General features: G+C 43.4%; 1 protein-coding gene across 2 annotated transcripts in view; it reads right to left on the bottom strand.

Moving 5' to 3' along the window:
- Positions 1-789: 789 nt before the first annotated feature.
- The window catches only part of LOC311242362 (hyaluronan mediated motility receptor-like), a 34,698-nt gene continuing 15,773 nt past the window's right edge, over positions 790-19,714 (bottom strand). Inside the window, exons 11-19 of one of the 2 annotated variants that reach the window (XM_084331313.1) lie at positions 19,118-19,479; positions 18,326-18,474; positions 14,362-14,576; positions 10,250-10,366; positions 9,786-9,869; positions 7,787-7,859; positions 4,581-4,757; positions 1,875-2,007; positions 790-1,059 (exon numbers count right to left, since the gene is read on the bottom strand). In XM_084331313.1, the coding sequence (XP_084187439.1) occupies positions 1,049-1,059; positions 1,875-2,007; positions 4,581-4,757; positions 7,787-7,859; positions 9,786-9,869; positions 10,250-10,366; positions 14,362-14,576; positions 18,326-18,474; positions 19,118-19,479 (1,321 nt within the window). In that variant the 3' untranslated portion in view covers positions 790-1,048. The remainder of the gene's footprint in view (positions 1,060-1,874; positions 2,008-4,580; positions 4,758-7,786; positions 7,860-9,785; positions 9,870-10,249; positions 10,367-14,361; positions 14,577-18,325; positions 18,475-19,117; positions 19,480-19,714) is intronic. The other variant, XM_084331314.1, reaches the window with a different exon arrangement.

The raw sequence follows: 19,714 nt of genomic DNA, 5'->3' as shown, positions 1-19,714 counted from the left end.
ACATACAATTGTTAAGGGGATGCAGACCAGAGAAAGACTTTCGTCTTGTTTACATCAGGGTCCCCCATTTTCAATTCATCGTAACATATGACATTCATGACATACAGATAGACAGTACTGCTACATCTATGACATACCAGATTTGCAAATACAGTACCGTTTGTGATACCAAAAGAGTCCAGAAAAAAAAAGTATATACATTTGACGTAGAAACTGTACATTGGATTGGGTAGGTGGGGGTGGGGGGGGACTGTACATGGGAGAGTTCTGCACCATCTGGAGACGTGATATGGCTTTTCTTGTTTATGTCTGAATAGAGGGAGTTAAAGTAATCTAACGTGAAGAAATAAAAGCATGTATGACCGTTTCAAGGTCTGCAGAGGACAAAATTATTTTGGCGATGTTCCTGATCTGGTAGCAGCAGGACTGGACTACTTTAGTAACTTGGGTGTTGAAGAAGTGTTTTATATGGTGGATAATTGGGCGGGTTTCAGCTGTCCTGACTGTGGTGGGAAGTTCATTCCACCATTGTGGAGCGAGGACCAAGAATAGCCTGCTTCGCTTTGATAATACAATGTATTTGTATAGCACCTTTCATACAAGAATTTCAGCTCAAAGTGCTTCACAGCAAAAGATTATAATAAAGACAGGCAAAACATTTGAACAAAATGAGCAATAAATTTATTTAAAAAAGTGCAGACATAAAATAAGTATAAAATATATAGCAGCAAAATAGACAAAGACAAGGTAAGGCATAGGACATTCAATCATATAGTTTTTCATATTAAGATTCAACATCTCAATAGGCCTTTGTTTATAGTTTTATTATCACCGATAGATTGTGATTTATGATCACAGGGACACCCAGGAGCTTGTAAACGATACCCAGCCAAAAAGGTGAGAGACCCAGGTAAGATGGTAGACGGTTATTCATCATTTATGATGTAATGTTGAATCTACTGTATTAAAATGATAAAAATTACATCCAATAAAGATTAACAGAAAAACCACATTTGCCGCGGGCTTCCATCCAGTGAGAACCCAACACCTATCGGTTTCCTAAAAAACAAAAAAGGAAACACAAATTAGGCTTCCATGCAATTAGACATTTATAGTTGTCCACGTCTGTGGCAATGAGTCTTTGGCTTCACCGTGGTTGCAATCAACAACACTGTACAAAGACACCATACAGGAACAAAAAATAGACAGAGCCTCAGTTACCTAACCAATACCATGGTTAAAATTAAAAGCAAAAACTCACTATGAAGGAGACGCAAAGGATCAGACGATATGTGTTGAGCCTTGTCCCTACATATAACTCAGACAATTGACTTTGAGGATTCCCTATAGACCTGTTCACTCTATACGTCAGACTCCGTGTGCACGCACATCCGCAGAGCAGAATGGTCAGAACAACGTGGCAGACTACAATATATATTTGCATTTGTTAGCCATGCTAGCGATCTAAACAATCAATCCATGCCAACGCTAGATATGTAAAAGGTGAAAGACTCACTCAGCCATACTGATTTGGCTAAATGACATCCAGCCGTTTTTTCGCTTGAAACAACTTTAGTCAGGGGAGTGCCATGGTTTCTCCATAGAGCCCCGGCATCTTATTTTAGCGCAGCTCGCGCAGGTCCGGGGCAAATGAGTCACGTGACTCAGTTGGTATTGCCGATCGGCTCGAACACGGTATTTGTAAACAGCAAACAGGTCTATAATTATCCTGACACGTAAAGGTTCTGTGAAATGGCGTACGTTCTGTGGTTAGTTCCCACCGTGCAAGTTGTTCCGTTACTATACCCGTGTATCACATGTATCACATAGTACTCCCACATCTGTATGGGTGCCGTCTACAGTGTGGTACTCACCCTCTCGGAGGGCAGCAGTGGTCTCGGGCTGCTCGTTCTCCTTGCTGCAGCGTGGCGCGTCTGCGAGCTCCGACCTCAGCTGCTGCAGCTCCATCCCCTGCCTGTTCGTCCGGCTGCACAGCTTAGACAGCTCCTGCACGCGCAACGCCACACAGTTGGAAAAAAAGATAGATAGATGGATATTTTTATTTGTCCATTTTCTGGGAAATTTGTCTGGCTTCACCAGGGTTGCAATCAACAACTGTATGGTACTACAGGCACAAAAGACACAACAGTCAGAGCTTCAGGTACCTAACCAGTATCATGGTTCAAATTAAAAGCTAAGAATTCATCAGAGCAATGGCATAATGGGTTTCTAAAGCGCCTTCCAGGGCGGCGTGGCTCAGGGGTAGAGCGGGTCGTCCAATGATCGAAGGGTTGGTGGTTCGAATCCCGCTCAAGCCCATGTCCATCCCACTGCCGTTGTGTCCTTGGGCAAGACACTTAACCTACTTGCCTCGTATGAATGTGTATGCATGTGAATGAATGTTGGTGGTGGTCGGAGGGGCCGTAGGCGTTGATTATTCGCCACGCTTCCGTGAGTCTGCCTCAGGGCAGCTCTGGCTGCAATTGTAGTTTACCACCACCGGTATGACTGTGTATGAACGAATAATGGACTCTGTAAGCGCTCTGGGGTGTCACGAAGAGCGCTATATAAATCCAATCCATTATTATTATTATTATGGAAGCTGTCAAACTCACTATGAAGGGGATGTAAAGGATCAGACAATATTCGCTGAGCCATGTCCCTATTCAGGAGGACATAACTCAAAACATTGATTGAAAACTGTATTAACAGATGAATGGGTACAGTACAGCTCAATACATACAATTGTTAAGGGGATGCAGACCAGATAAAGACTTTCGTCTTGTTTACATCAGGGTCCCCCATTTTCAATTAATCATAACATATATGACACACACGACATACAGATAGACAGTACTGCTACATCTATACATTTATGACATACCAGATGAGCAAATACAGTACTTTGTGATACAAAAAGTGTCCAGAAAAGTGTATATACATTTGACGTAGAAACTGTACATTGGAGGTTGGGTAGGTGGGGTGGGGTTGGGTGGGTGGGTGGATGGGGGGGGAACTGTACATTGGAGGTGGGGGGGGGACACACTGTACACTGGAATACTGACAAAGCCATACTGGGTAATTTACTGTACAACTGGGTTAGGACATTTGTAGGGGCCAGTTTCGAATTGCAGTCTCCCGTAGGTGTTCTTTGAGAGTGTTTTTGAAAGTGGGTAGTGATTCACATTCCTTTACAGCTTTGGGTAGGGTGTTCCACATTGATGTGGCATAATTGCGAAACATGTTTAGTCCCTCGTTTGAGCCGAATCTGGGTTTAATATGATTTGTGGAGAAGTATTTTGACATGTACATGGGTACCTTGGTTGTGTAGTGCATCTTGTAGACCAGGCCCATTGCAAGTTGCTGTACTCTGTCGTCTCCTCTAAGCCATCCTAGGTTGTCAAAGTGGGCAGGGGTGAGGTGGGTTCTAGGAGTCAGGTCAAGCAGTAGTCCGACTAGTTTGTTTTGAGATGTTTGTAATTTGTTTTTTAGTGCCTTTGAGGTGCTTTGGTACCATGAGGTGCAAGCAGTCGTAGTACCCTTGAATGAGTGCTCCTGCCAGAGTCTTCAGGGTATTCTTGTTTACCAGAGAGGAGATCCGGTACAAGAATAGAGTTCGTTGGTTGACTTTTTTTTATTACATTGGATGCCATTTTGTCACAGGAAAGATTAGCCTCTAGGATGGAACACAGGTAGGTAATTTCATCTTTCCTTGTGACAATATTGTCTTTGTGATTTCCCTATAACTTTACTGGCCATGTTAACCATCCTTGCCAGTTTGTTCTTAGTCTTGGCCCCAAGATGTCCATAGCAGGTTGAGATATCAAACGTTATAACACTTTCAACAATACTTGTGTAGAATATCCATAGAGACTCACATGGCACATCCCAAAGCCTACAGAACAAAGAGTAGACTGTAGTACAGTGACAGGTGACAGGTGGGAGGGGAAAGTAGAGTAATCTGGGAAGTCGGTTTCAGACTTGGGGACAAAGTCCAAGGCTACGTTCACACTGCAGGCAGAAGTGGCTCGAATCGGATTTATTCTTTTGCCAATATGCGACTCAGATTTTTCCTTTTTTACAACAGCACAAATCACATTGCATCTGATCTTTTCAATTCAGATTTGGGCCACTTTCCCATGTGGTCCTAAATCAGATCTGATACAGTGAGACTTCAGTCCAAACAGTCCTCGTTGCCCCTAATATCATCTGCTCGTGAATTAGCTGGCCGCCACTGCACACAACTTAAGACATTAAATTATAAACTGTAACTTAATGTTTACGCCCATCTTCGTTATCGTTCATATGAGTCAGTTCAGGAGCGTGACCAGTTCACACTGGAATCTGATATTGGCTACATTTAGAAAATAATGTCAGCCAAACATTCGGATTTCGGACCCCAGGAAGAATAGTCTTTCACCCATGGGTGTAGACTAATGGGGATCCATAAAATAAATCAGATCTTGGAACAATAAATCAGAATTTATCACTACGGCTTGCAGTGTGAACGTAGCCTAATTGTATCAATTTCATTCAAGAATAAGCATTCTGCATTTGCAGGTAGAGGGGGGGAAAATGACCTGTTTGAGTGAGACATTTTCCTCTTTGAGCTTCACCATATGCTTAATCTTCTGCTTATGGTTCTGGTGGCCCAGCAGGCGAGTGTAGGCGCTGGATACCCGGTTCAGCTCCTCCTGGTTCGCCCCGTTCTCATCGAGGAGCGTGTCTCGCTCCGCTGCAAACCGGTCCAGCTGCTCCTGCAGGAACACGCCCCGGGGAAGATGTGAGGGATGAGAGCTACATGTTGGGCTGTGGTGCCGTTGGGGGCCATGTGGTAGGAGGGTATGTAGCATCAGCATTGTAAATGCTGGCATGGATCACCGACTACCTCACCAGCAGACCTCAGATCGTGAGACTTCAGGGCAGCCAATCAGAGGTGCTGGTGAGCAACACCAGCGCTCCCCAGGGTACCGTGCTGTCACGCTTTTTGTTTACCCTTTACACCTCCGACTTCCGCTACAACACAAGGACGTGCCACCTGCAGACTCGTCCATCGTCAGCTACATTGTGGATGACGATGAGGCTGAATACAGGCTCTGGTGGAGAGCTTCGTAAGGTGGTCTGACAGTAACCAGCTCCAACTCAACGTCAGCAAGACAAGGAGCTGGTGGCGGACTACCGGAGAGGCAGGAAGGGTCCCCCTTCTCCCATAATCCTCGGAGGGGAGGAGGTAGAGATGGTGGAGTCCTACAAGTTCCTTGGGGTTCACCTGAACAAAAAACTGGACTGGTCGGACAACACCGAGGTCCTACAGGAAGGGACAGAGTATGCTGTTCTTCCTGAGGAGATTCCGGTCGTTCGACGTGTGCAACCGACTGCTGCTATCTTTCTACCAGTCGGTTGTAGCCAGCGTCCTCTTTTTTGCTGTGGTATGCAACATCAACTCGAGGCCTCCAGCAAGCTGAACAAGCTGGTGAAGAAGGCTAGCTCAGTAGTGGGTGGTGAGCTGGATAATCTAGAGGTTGTGGCTGAGAGGCGGATGGGGGAAAAGCTAGAAGCCATCCTGGAGAACCCCATCACGATGAGCTAGCCAGAATGAAGAGCACGTTCAGCCAAATACTCATCTCCCATATATACACACAGGGAACAAAATTAACTTTTTGACTTACCAGCCATTAGGCTGGTAGATTTTAAAAACCACCAGCCAGGCAGATTTTTTACCAGCCAAAAATTATAAATAGCTTTTTAGTATATCGCCATGTGTTATTATTACTATATAATACTCTCATATGCTATTTTCAATTAATATCATAAACAACATAAGGAATATTAGCATAATTATGAGTGGACTGAAGGAATGAGTCAGCGTTAATAGTTTTAAATGCAAATAATTTATTGAAACATAGAAGTGGGGTTGGGACACACGCACACTGTTTCAACTCACCACTCCAGCATCATATTGTAGTCTAGTCTGTCTTCAAACTTCCACTCCTCTCGAAACTTTTTTATATTTGAATAACAACATTATCTGTCCATCCTCAGTAATCCTCAGTTTACTATAATATACTCCCGTCCTGAGTCCTGACTAGTGACTTCATCGTCTTTCCAAACACACGCACACACAGAGAAAGGGAGAGTCCCACCACCCCCATTTCCCTTTCCTCAGTCCACACTGTCTGCTGTTCTCTATGGCTCTGCCTCTGATCAGGATTAGCTTGTTAGCTTACGCTAACGTAACGTTAATTTCAGGCGATGTGGGCATAAAGGAATGGCGACAATGCAAAGCATGTTAGATGCATTTGACCAGTTGTGAAAAAAAACCCACTTATTTCGGGTCTGAAAATAGGCGCACTGCTGTGTGGCCCGCGTCTATGCTTTTACCAAACGGTTCGTGTTTCCGCGTTCCCGTTTTGCGCTCCGATTGGCCACGCACGTTTCTGGTCATGTGACATGTGCGCCCAATCGCATGACGCGCCCATTTCCGCCTCGACCAGCAGCAAACTACCTAACGCCTACGATCCACACTCTAACCTTAACCAACTTCGAAAGAGTGCCTAAGCTTAACCGGCGAAATAACTTGCCGTCACACGATATCGCCCTGCTCTAAGACAAACTCTAACCTTAACCAACTTCGAAAGAGTGCCTAAGCTTAACCGTCCAAACTACTTGCCGTCACACGATTGGGCGCACATGTCACATGACCAGAAACGTCAGTGGCCAATCAGAGCGCAAAACGGGAACACGGAAACAGGAACAGTTTGGTAAAAGCAATCAGGCAGCCCTGCTCCTCTGCTTGACCGCCCTGCGCCACAGACATTAGCACGGACTGGGCGGATATGACTCGTCGAGATGCCACTGGGTTTTTCAAAATAAGAGTATCGATATTAACCGAACGTTGCTAGCTGCCGGAGCCATAGATATGACTGGAGCTGCGCTTGGGGGCGGAATTGAGACCCGGCACAGGATTTTCAAAATAAGAGTATCGATATGAAATATTTTGTTACACGCCAGGTGGCGGGCAGACCTCTCATTGTTACTCACCAAACCTTAAATCTGCCCGCCATTGGCGGGTACTTATTTTGTTCCCTGTACACACGTATTACCTTTTATTTGACCACTATGAGTAGCATAGATGTTTGGTATGGGGATCGGATTTCTTCATTGAGCTCTTATCATCAGGGCACAAGTATCTTGTGTTTTATTATAACAGCCATTTATGGTTAATTGTGGGAGTTAGTTAACAGTGGGACTTGAATCTTGTTCATGTGTCGCACAATTTCAAGTTGAATAGGAGTATTTGCGTGCATGTAGGCCCTACCACATTGTTTTATAAATCTGAATCCTCATTCCTACATACGCAAACATTTAGTGTGGATTATCCAGTTGTATAAATGAGACCCGAGGCAGGGAAACGAGACAAACAGGCCTGAACACGGATCAAACATAACTTTTCACAATGGTGTGAAGTGAACGCTCAATGGTGGCCATTGTTGGAAAGTAATTGCTTGACTTAACATGATGCAACAAAATAAACGCTTCAAACAAAGAAAATGTTCTGCCGACAGTTTCTATACGGTTTTCCAAATGCAATGGTGGTCAATAGGACCAGTGTTGCGTTTCCCCCAAAAGTAGGCGTGGCCGCGAACAAAGCCAAAGTACCAGGATGTGCCTGATGTATAGTTGCTCACCAGGAAGATAATTATTGAGATGGTTAGTTTCCATGTGAATTATTTCCTAATTAATGACACGCTGTCATGAAGTGAAGGTGTCGTGTAGAGTGACTGACCTGGAAGGGTTTCACTTTGGAAAAAAGATCATCGTACTGCTTCCTCCAGTGTTCGATCTCTGCACCTGAAGAACTGAAAACAAATGGAAACATGAGTCTTTATTGGGCCTGTCTGTCAATTATATTTTTAACCCAGTAATCACATGACAGGCATGCATTAATCGCAATTAACTCATTGAATGCCAAAAACGAATATTCTTGTTTTTCAAAGCCAACCGTTCGCCGCCAAAAACGTTAACTAGTTTTTTTTATTCCCAATATTCTAAACAGTCCGCCGGACGTTCTTGTATGAATTGAAATGTCGATCTAATCCTGATAGGTGGCAGTATCGCCTACCTTTTGAACTGGGCTAGTTTACTGTGGGGAAGGGGGTTGCTCACTTACTGCTGGCCAGAGTCGTAGCCACTAGCCTGCAGACTGTCTATGCAATGGCGATCGAACTATTGGAGATTACGAAGAGGACAAAACTAATCACACTTAAGGATGGTAAGGTGCGTTTTCACCAGACTACATTGGACTCTGCACTTCTGGTAAATCCTAAAAATACTATAGTCAAACTGGCCGAGCAGGTAACATCTGTTCCGCGGTAGTCGCCAAAACCAGAGTTGAGAACACGCCAGACTAGAGCCAACTAACGTTCGGCAATGGCGATCGCCTAGACGAGCGAACTACTGGAGATTATTATGAAGAGGACAAACGGTGACGATCCATCCATAGGATAAGGTGCGTTTTCACCAGACTATGTTGGATTCTAGTATTTTCAAACAGGCTGTTTGGATGTAACGATAACGTTATCTGTTGGGCGCTGCCAGGGCCAACTAAAGTTATTTATTGTTCTGACCCAAGACACTTCGGAGCAAGAGTGGACAGGGTTTTGGTGGACCTGCTGGGTAAATTCTATTTTACCGAACCCCATCATAAACATGCCTTTGTAATGATCCCAGTGGCAGAAAACTATTCCGCGACCCCCCCCCCCCCCCCCCCATGCCTACTTTGCATGTATAAATATAACATTTCAGAAAACGTCCAATACATTTTTATTTGTTGTTATGCAAGGAATAAACTGGGGAAGTTTCATAGTGATATTATAAATAAAAATTGGCCTATTCACCTACCTAGAGTCGAAGGCAGCCATTTTTTATTTGGCGACCGTGGCCATTTCGCCCGCTGTTGCGGACCATCACCTGGTTTTGCATGTCCAGGGACCCCTTGACTTAGTCCAAGTGAGAAATTGTGTCAACCCCAAATTGCGAGCAGGACTTATTGGAGCTACTGGATTAATTAGCGTGCGTGTGGATTTGTCTGAATCATGTGACAGTACTAGGGTTGCCGTGGTGATGGGAGATTTCCCATGACTACCTAATAAACTCAACACCGGCATTACCGGTGACACGGGACATTTTACATAATGATGCTCGATATCTGTAGAGCGGCTACATTGATCTACTGTGTCTAGTCCGTTTTTAAAATCATTATTTTCAATGCGTGTACTCTCTCCTGGGTCTGGTATTCTATAGTGTATTTATTTTTTAAATTATTTTCTGTATGTCCCATAGCTTGAATACAATGGCTAGTGTAGCTAATCTGAAAATACCAAACCTGAAAAGCAAAGCTGGAAGAAGTACATTCCTCTATAGGGGGGGGGGGAATGGAACAAGTTGCTGAGCAACTTAAGGTAGTGTAGCTTTGAGTCTGATATTAAGATGTGTTTTTTATGTACTTTTATATTATTATAGTAATTGTTATGGTTAATTGAGTAGGTGTGCGATTGATTCCGGGTTGTCAAGTAGGAGTAGCATACTGTGCATGTCCCTCTTTTTGATCTGCCTGCATTATCCTGGGACTGCAATGGAAATAAGTCCAAGGACTTTCTTGCGCTATCCCGATATATTTTTATACTGTATGCACCCGTGTATTGTATTATGTCAAATAAAAATCAATCAATATGGTACCGTAGCCCTGCTGGGTCTGGTATTCTATAGTACGTGTGGTACCGTACCGCTCCTGGGTCTGCTGGACTGTCTTCACCTCCAGCTCCAGCTCTCTCTGTCTGTCCTCCGCTCCAGTCAGAACCTGCTTGGTGCTGAAGGAAAAACAATAGTTTATTTTTCTGATAGTTGATATCTGACCCCAGACCACCAAGAGTGTCTGAACCACCCTTAACCTATATTATGACCAATGGGGTACAGACCCTGCATCTTGTCGTGTATACCGTTTACTATATATATATATGATTAATTTATTTCCTATATTTATTGTAACATATGACCGATATGCAGACCCTCATCTGCACCTTTATGTACGCAGTTTATTTTTCTCAGATACAATTTGATTGCCTATATTTATTTCTTCTATTGCCCTGCCCATAGTAGCTGTACCTCCCCTCCCCCATTCCTGCTACGACACCCGAATTTCCCCAAGGGGATCAATAAAGGAATATCTTATCTGTACTTGAGTGCTTACCTTTCTAGCTCAGTGGCAAGGTCTCCTATCTTGGCCAGGGAGTCTGTGTGTTCATTCTGGAGTTTCCTCATGGCTGCCGAGTGTCTCTCCTCCAAGGCCTCTGCGTCACTGCTCTTACTAATAACACAATGACCAACACACTTGTTTGATACGTACAAACTAGGGGTGCACACCCCTTATAAAGTCCCATATGCATCTAGTAGGTACACAGGCTATGATGCCATTCAGGGAACGACACATTTTAATATGGAACAATTTGATACCGATGTGACCATAATCACCATCTAATTATACCATCTTTATCCACATAAAAAAAAATTTACTACTTAAGTATGTTGAGGGACCACTGAAGAGAAACAATGGTCCTTACGAGAAAGTTCTTCGTAACTCTACTTACGAACTTCTCTGGATTCAGGATTTACGAACACGGAAAGGCAGTCGTAAGTTGGACAAGACTGGTGTGCACCCGTGTTCTTAATGGCTTCATTTGGGAGAAATCATTGGCGATTGCATTCACGTCGATTCTACAGGCACCAACGCCCAGACGGAGCACAGGGCTCCAGAGTGCGACCAAAATGGCACTGAGCACCCAAATATCTGTGCAGTGCGACTTAATATTTTCCATTGTCGCACTGGTGCACCTCACATTCCAGCAGGTCCGTCTGTGTGTAGCGTCTCCCCGCCCTGCCCATGGCCATGTGCATTCAAAGACTGCTCCGCTTGACTGATTGGGTAAACAAAGCCATGTGCGACTGTGAAACCGTGCTTCGTGTGTGAGTCCATGCCACACCGCTTACTTCACTTAATTACTTACTAAAATGATACTCTTCCGTAATGCACACGCAATAGTGAATAAATCAAGACCCTACAAGGATTCGCTTGGATGTGCAAGTAAGTTGATTGTGTTTTTGTTATAACGTTAGTCCTGCATGTTTATATAGGTGTGTCGGCTTTCACTTTCAGTACGCTATGTTTGTAAGCCTGGATGCTAGCGTTAGCTAGTGCAGAACAATGCTCGAGAAGCCTTTTCTCTCTCCGTGTGTGTGTGTGTGTCTCGACCCCACTTCTAGTCTCATACAACGGTGATTCAGAATGCATGTCGCCAACGCAATTTGACGGGGATGGTCTCGGGTTGCTACTGGATAGAACAGAATGGTAGCCAACACTCATGATTTGTGATTGTTTGGTTAATTATGAAATGTTAATCTTATTGTTTTTGAGAGAGTATTCGAATACTCGTTCGGAAACACCAAGGAGTATTCAAAGCCTGTAGAATGGTATTCGGGACAGCCCTACACTAAATATATATGTTTGAATAAATGGTCTGCATTTTAAACTATTAACGCAGACTAGGGCTGACCCCTATTAGTCGATTAATCGGTCGAAAGGAGCCGTAGTCGACTGGCCAACCTCTTAGTCGAATATATATATATAAAAAAAATTATATATATTTTTTTCATTCTTTCAAAAAAAAGGGATGCCTAGAAGCGTGGCTAACGCTAATGGCACGCATACCAGAGGCTAACTGCCTACAAAAACAGGCACAGAAAGAGGATTTCATTTTAATGAACACACTAGACTAGACAAATATCAAGATGTATCCATGAGTGGACCAATTGCATGCTTTTGCAGAGGACAAGAAGCCTTCAGTCGACTCCTTCAGACATTAAGCACCCCCCACAGCCCAAATGGAATGATACAAAATTAAAAGAAAAATTAAAAATATTATACTTTTATTTTTTTAGCCGACCAATAGTCGACTAACGGCAAATTTTGGCCAATCATAGTAGACCATCCAAATCCTTAGTCGGGGACAGCCCTAACGCCGACCTATTCCTTCAGTCCACAAAAAATTATGCTAATATTCCTTATGTTGTTTATGATATTAATTGAAAATTATTGCAGCGACAAAAGGCGCAGTGAAAATGTTTGGGTGCACATAAATGAAAAAGTTAGGTGCACTGGTGCAACTAGGGCTGACCTTCGAAGCTTTTTTTGGCAATCGAAGTTTCGGGGCCGAGCTTCGATTTTAATTCGAAGCTTCGAGAAAAAAATTTAAATAAAAATTATATATTTTTTTAAATTTGTATCTTATGTTGTGGGACTTGTACAGCACTTTGGTAAACGTTGTTTTTAAATGTGCTCTATAAATAAAGTGGATTGGATTAATTAATTAAGTAGGCCCTTTCGTGACTGTGACGCAGTCAACAAGGTTTCACTCGGCTGCGCTGCCTGGGTGCAGTGGGGCTGCTCTCGCAGCCAACGACATGACATTACATAATTATGTTGCAACCTTGAATGCACCTACAAAAGCAGATGATTACAATTAAATTAGACAACTTGGTAACACATTAGTCATAGCAGCATAGGCATAGCCTTATCAATGTTTTGTGTGGCGTCGCCGTCGTGTACAACGATACTTACGTTTTTTAGGTGATTTGACAAAGTTGTTGTAGAGTTGTGATATGCCATTTTCTTCTGGCATATCTGGCACTCAGCTTTTTGGGCATTGTCTTTGCATATTTTAAAGTGTAACCACACGTCTGATGACTTCTTCGTCGACATGTCTGCTGCACATGTCCTTGTTTTCAACACAGATAATCTCCACGTGCTTGTTGTAGAGAGTCGAGGCGCCGCTTACTTTCGTTTCATTGGAATGGAGGCGCAAGATTTGAGGCAAAAACATTTAATAAGAAATAAAAATGTAAACTTCGATTTTTTTTTTATGTTCGAAGCTTGTGCCATCGAACGAAGCTTCGAAGTATTTAAGACAGCCCTAGGTGCAACCAATGTAAAAAGTTAGTCTGGAGCAGGAGGTGGCCTTGAGAGCCAAGCGCAGCATCAGACTACTGAATCTTTTTTGGACTCCGATTTCACATCAGCCGCTGTGCGCTCCTCTCCTGACACCACATTAACCTCACCTGTTAACTCATCCACTGCCGCTTTTTCTGAGTGGCCTTGCATCCGTATTGACACTACTAAATAAGATGTCATGTTCTACAATATGACCTACTATTAATATAGGTCTTTATACCTGTATCACTGTACATATTAATACTACAGCTCTGTACATGCATCCGATGAGCACTATCACTCAGTAGTATTTATATATTTTATACCCAGTTTAATCTCCTGTATTCAAATTCAGGTGTACGATAATGCGCTTTCAGTTTAAGAAAGAGTGAGGTTATTCATTCAGTTGCGAACATTTTGGCCATTGGCATTTACGAACATAGTTTCACGCGTTCAGGCATCCGGAGGAGGAGTTTCGTAAATTTGTTTGTACGAACTACTTACAAAGATAGTTACGTACACTGTCGATCATGAGGTACATTGTTATTATACCGGATGTAGGCCAGCAGATGGCAGAAGACGGGTGACCTGCAGGTCACGGCAGAGAGGTTTATGGAAAAAAGGGCAAGACAGATCCTTAGTGTATGTTAAGGCATCTCCAAAGTCTTATGGATAAAATACTTGATAGGGTCTATGTTGATGGGGAACAAAGAATGGATGTGTTCAATGAAATTATAAGGCAACAGTCCCTATAAGATAAGGTCATCTACCGGTACATCAATTCAAGGTGCTGTAAGTAACACAACAAGGATGCAATGTCCCCGATGGCATCACTGGTGAGAGATCCTACAATGTTATATTTTTTCAGAAAGTAATTTTGACTCAATCCCATATTTATCTTCAACAAAATAACTTAAAGATCGGATGTTCACATGCATTTCACCAGAGGGGCAAGTAGAGGGTCGATTAGTATACCCTGTGCAAAATCCAAAAGCATGAAACTAACGTAATATATAGGGCTATCTGGGCACAAGCGAAACACAAGGTATAGCTAGCTTTAAGAATAAGTTGAGATCTCACTTACAGAGAGCCAATGCATATGAAAGTGATAATGTAGAGCCATGTAAAAATGTTGTTAGCTTGTGTGTGTTTCTTTAGTCTGTGTGACACACTGTTTTAATTTTGTCATGTTGTAAATTTGTTTTTCGGACGCCAGGAACACTAGCTGGTGTCTTTGCGTTAGCTAATGGGGATCCTTGTCAATAAACAATAAACAATGTTATTCTCCTTCAATGGGTGTTTCCAGGGAGATAGCTCACCTGCCCAGCAGAGCCTGGGCCTCGCTCAGCTGTCTCCCCAGCTCTGCGTTCTCCTGCCGCATGCTCTGAAGGTGCCCCAGCCTCCTCTGCTCCTGCTCCTCCAGGGCAGAGAGCTCTCCCAGCACCTCCTCCATCTCGTCGGTCAGCGTTCTCAGTTGCTCCGCGGACTCCTCCCTCTCTCGCTCCAGAAGCACAGACAGGGAATTTGCATGTGCCTGCAAACATTGAGAAACCATGATTGTGTCAATAAACACCACATAGAGTCTCGGAGCTATTAGGCGTGTTTGAGATTGATTTCGGCTCGCCTCAAAAGTAGACAAGAGTAGACGACTGCAGCCGGGGGAGGAGTCAGAACGTCAAACACTTCAGATTTGACGACAGCCTGCTCGCCTAGTAGATATCGCGTTCACGTTACCACACATATACCTGTCCAGCTCATTATAATGGGAGGGCCGTGTGCAAAATTCGATTTGATTCAAATGTATTGTCGTCACACAGCACATTATATACCTATAGTGGAATAGACTATTAATATACCATATTTCATACCATCTTGTTGCGCGCTCCTGCGCATACACAGCTGGATAATTCTGTTTTGCATCAATATATTATATATATATACAGTATATATTGAGGCAAAACTGAATTATTCAGCAGACGCTTTATCATGTAAGATGTAATATAACTAGGGGTGTAACGATGCATCGATTAATCGAAATGCATCGATTCTAATGTGTTAGATTCAATGCATCGATTTGAATATGTTAGAATCAATTATAATCGAAATTTTTAATTTTTATGTTTTTTTTGTGTGTGTATTGTTTTTATTGACCTATAGTCCATTCATGCCGAGTGAATCAGTTCCCCCAGCCACATTTGTATATTCAACATTTTTGGGGGAATTAACCGATAGAAAATGTAATAGAAAATTAATCGAATTGTGGTCAAGATTTCATGATGCATTGAATAGTTGCCTGAAGAATCGTAATCGAATTGTTACACCCCTAAATATAACCATATTATAATTTCGAGAGCACACTGATAATGTTTGCCCAGCTAATTATCCTTTGGATTTTGTGTGGGGGGTATAATGAGAACAGGTAGAAAATGAAGTACTATAACACTCATTCACACAAATTGATGTGAATCAAGTCTTCATTTATTATTATTATTATCATCTGGAGTCGCAAATCGCTTTCACGCTGTAGCGTGCACGACACGCGTGTGTGTGCGGGATACAGTATCAGCTCAGCTGCTGCATCGTTAACACTTTCAGTGCTTGAATGCCCACCATCCACTTTAATGTTAACGTTAATAACGCCTAATCTATGTTTTAAATTATGGCTATGTGTCTAATCTGCCCGTCGCTTATCAATGACTAATTTCCAGTCAACATTGTCGAAGCGGATTGTTTTTTTATCGGTTCATTTCCGTTTTATAGCATTTTGAAAAGCCCTCGTTTAAGGGGGAAAAAAAGATTCTGTGATAAACGCCCTGTACTGTAATATTCTAGAACGTTGTCATTTTTCGGCCTATTTATGAATAGTTTTCAAATAAACGCTAGATTATCGATAGTATATGTGTATGTATGCACGCTGGTGCCGCAAGCTGAAAATCGATTCTCTTAGGGCCCTTTCTCACTCACTCTATTCGTTTCTATTTCGTTCCGTTCCGCCCGTTCCGAGATCTGATCCGAACTCCCCCCCCCCCCCCCTCCCCCCTCTAGTTTGTGTACACACTTCAGTCTGGGTGCGCTCTGGGTTTTGTTTACGGTTTGCGTTTTGAGCTTGTAAGCTTGCCGTAGTCGATGATGTCACGCTCGAAATGTAAACACAGGAAGTGTTTACACGGAGACTGGAGAATGGATGTTGATATAAAGAAACAAATAACTAATAAATATGAAGTTATATTTGAACCTCTGTTGTCAAGCCTTGTCAATATAACCCACCCCCCTTTTCTCACGAATGGAACTCTGTTGTAGAGTCCGCTTTTGATCGTTTTGCAGCGTTAACAATAACGCTAAGCTAACGGCTACCGCTAGTTAGCTTTATAACCTTTTACTAGTAACATTGCTTGCATCGATTATATTGAATGTCATTGATCTACTGGTCGACCGAAAATGTAAACGGGAATGTCTTAACACGACTGCGGACTCTGGATGTTGATATAAAATGAACAAATTGCCAATAAATATGAAGTTATATTTGAACCTCTGTTGTCAAGCCTTGTCAATATAACCCACCCCATTTTATCACGAATGGATGGTGTTGTAGAGTCCGCTTTTGAGCGTTTTGAGCGATCTACTGGTCGACCACGGCCGACTGGTTGGGCACCACTGGTCTAATAGAAATAAATGCATTCGAACAAGAAAGTATAGTATACAGCAATATAACGGCTAAACGCTAGTTAGCTAGCCTGTTCAGAAGCTAACATTATCCCATCGCTTGTGGCAATTATATTGCATGTCATTGATCTACTGGTCGACCACGGCCGACTGGTTGGGCACCACTGGTCTATAGAAATAAATGCATTGAACAATGTATAGACATAGCAATGGCAAACAAAATTGCCAGGCCTAACCGCCCCCACTCAGCGCGCACCTGAGACCACCTATTTCAGCGGTCCAGGTTCAGCGCCGCCGGGGACGAATCAGCGGGGGGCGGGGACGGGGGACAGCGTTCTCACTCAGACGGACACACCATTTTCTGATGCGAGCCGGCTCTGATTCGACACAGAGCAGCGAGTGTGAAACCACCCTTAGTTGCTGATCGCTCGCACAGTCAAACAGCCATATCACATATAGGGGAAAAGCTTATTATCTCCGTGAAAACAGGTCTGATTATCCTAAGACTGGTAAAATAGATTCCTTACCTGAGATCAGATGGTATCCAAATGGATTATTCCAATTCCTGATCGCCATTCCAAAAATCGATCCTTTTATTGATCCAACGCGTATACTGTAAAACACATTACACGCTGTGCTGAGGATCTACAATGAATCTGATCGGCTCCGGTTACATGCGTGAGAAGTAAAATGTGGATTGCGGAGTTGTTTTTTCTCATCCATTTTCATTGAGTCCAATCCAAAAGGGTGCATTACCATCTGGGAGACGATAGGGGCGCTTTTTTCACATCTGAGCGCCTGGTGGGGCAGGTTTACCAACGGTAGACTCGGTTGATGAAATATGAATTCAGATCGCTAATAAAAAAAAAAAAAACAAGAATTCTCGTGATGGGCATTCAGGGGGCGGGCTGATAACCTGAGATATCTCGTGATGGGCATTCAAAGTGTTAATGAACTATAGATTTATATGGAATTCGTTAATCTATCTAGCAATTGGGTTAACTGAGAGCCAGACGGCTTAGTGAAGTACTGTACATAGAGCGGTAATGCTCAGATTGCTCTATCTGATAGACAGGACCTGTCCTGTACCCATTCTGCAATCGGTTAATAAAGTTTTCAACTTTTTCTGAGCCAATGGGCGCTTTGCGCAGACGTCGCAAGTCGTTTCCCATCATGCATTTGCGGCAAGCAGTCGCTGGAGAGGTACTGTGGCGCCTCGCTTTGAAGGCTGTGCGTGGCTCGCTCCCGTGAGATTTCCGCGGCTCGCCTAGTCAGATTTCAAGAGCAAGTCAGACAACATTCTAACAGTCATGCAACGCACTTGGCAAGGCTGTAGTAAAAACTGCGCAGATCTGCGTCCGTCTCGCCAATATCAAACACGCCTATTGTAATGCATAAACCGGAGTAAGCCATGTGTGCAGTTTAACCTTCTCTGCTTCACCAGTAAGACGCGTGCAGTTTAACCTTCTCTACTTCACCAGTAAGATGCAGTTTAACCTTCTCTACTCCACCAGTAAGACGTGCAGTTTAACCTTCACCAGTAAGACGTGCAGTTTAATCACTTGTGCTGTATGACGACAATTCATTTGAATCTAATGTAAGCCATGTGTGCAGTTTAACCTTTTCTTTCTCCACTGCACCAGTAAGGGCACCAAAGGCCTGTTGGAGTTGCAGCTGGGCCTTCCTCTCATCCCTCTTGACCTCCTGCAAGGAGCTCAGTTCTGCCTTCAGCCCCTCCACTCTCCTCTGGCCCTCCTCCTGAATCCTGCCTGAGACCAAGTGGGAATACGTACACATAATTAGGTTCGGGTTCCGCTAGCCGCTTCTGTTTGGGAACAGAGTTCGAGTTAATGAAAATACCCGGATAAGTTAAGCTCATGTATGCAATCTTTTTCCCACATCTCTCTTCTGTAACTAGAAAAAAAAGCAGATAAGGGAGAAGATCGAAAGAATTCAGAGTAGATTAAATGCTTTCAAACCACAATTTAGAAATCCAGATCAAAACATAAAAAGGGCAATTCACGAAAAAAACAATGCAGATTTATTTTGCACATAATCTCACACAGATCCAAAAACTCTAAACATTAATTTAGTTTTGACAGTTATTGAGTTAAGTTTGAATATGGCCACCGGTGATGTTATAAAGATGACGTTGAATCCACGAAATGTAGATGGAAAAAAATACCAATGCCATGTACACAACACTTGGATTCAATGTCCCCGAATTACATCACTGGTAGCCATATTTAAACTACTTTACTCTCAATAACTCTCAAAACTAAATTAATGTGTGCAAAACGGTTTAGAGTTTTTGGATGTGTGTGAGATTATGTGCAAAATAAAATCAGCATTGATTTTTGGTGAAGTGCCCCAACATCCTTTGCAAAAAACGCAATCGTTATCTGGACGTACTTCTGTCTTCCTCCAGGAAGCTGCATCTCGCTCCGAGGTGGGCCACTCTCTCGTCCAGCTCCCGCTCCGTCCTCCTCAACACCTCCCTCAGCCTGGCCATCTCCGCCTCCTGCTGTCGCGCTGTACTCTGGTAGGCCTCCACCTCCCGGTTGGCCCGCGTCACCTGCGCCTCAGTCTCACCCAGTGTCTTCTGGGAAGACTCCAGCTCCAGCTCACGACTCTCCAGCGTCCTCTCAGTCTCTCGTAAGGTGTCTTGACAGGCCCGCAGCTCTAGTTGACATCCATCGTACTCCTTCTGCTTGAGATCACGCTGTGAGCTGTGCAGCTCAGCGGTGTGCGGCTCAAGTTCTCCCTCTAGTTGACTGCAGAAAAATAGCAAATGTAGCTATTAGGAATGTCTGAACTCTAACCACCAAGGGTGTCTTACTCTTAAAGGGGAACTCCACTATTTTGGGAAATTAGCTCATTTAACATCTTCCCTGGAGTTAGACAAGAAGATACATACCTTTTTTGTCTCTGTGCGTGCATTTTAGCTTTGGGAATAGACGCTCCGTTAGCATAGCTTAGCTTCATCACTGGAAGTGAGGCAGGACAGTA

Source organism: Notolepis coatsorum (genome assembly GCF_963971535.1).
Source record: "Notolepis coatsorum genome assembly, chromosome: 16".
NCBI classification, from domain to species: Eukaryota; Metazoa; Chordata; class Actinopteri; order Aulopiformes; family Paralepididae; genus Notolepis; species Notolepis coatsorum.
Note: the sequence above shows the minus strand (reverse complement) of the source record. Positions and strands in the feature narration are given on the sequence as shown.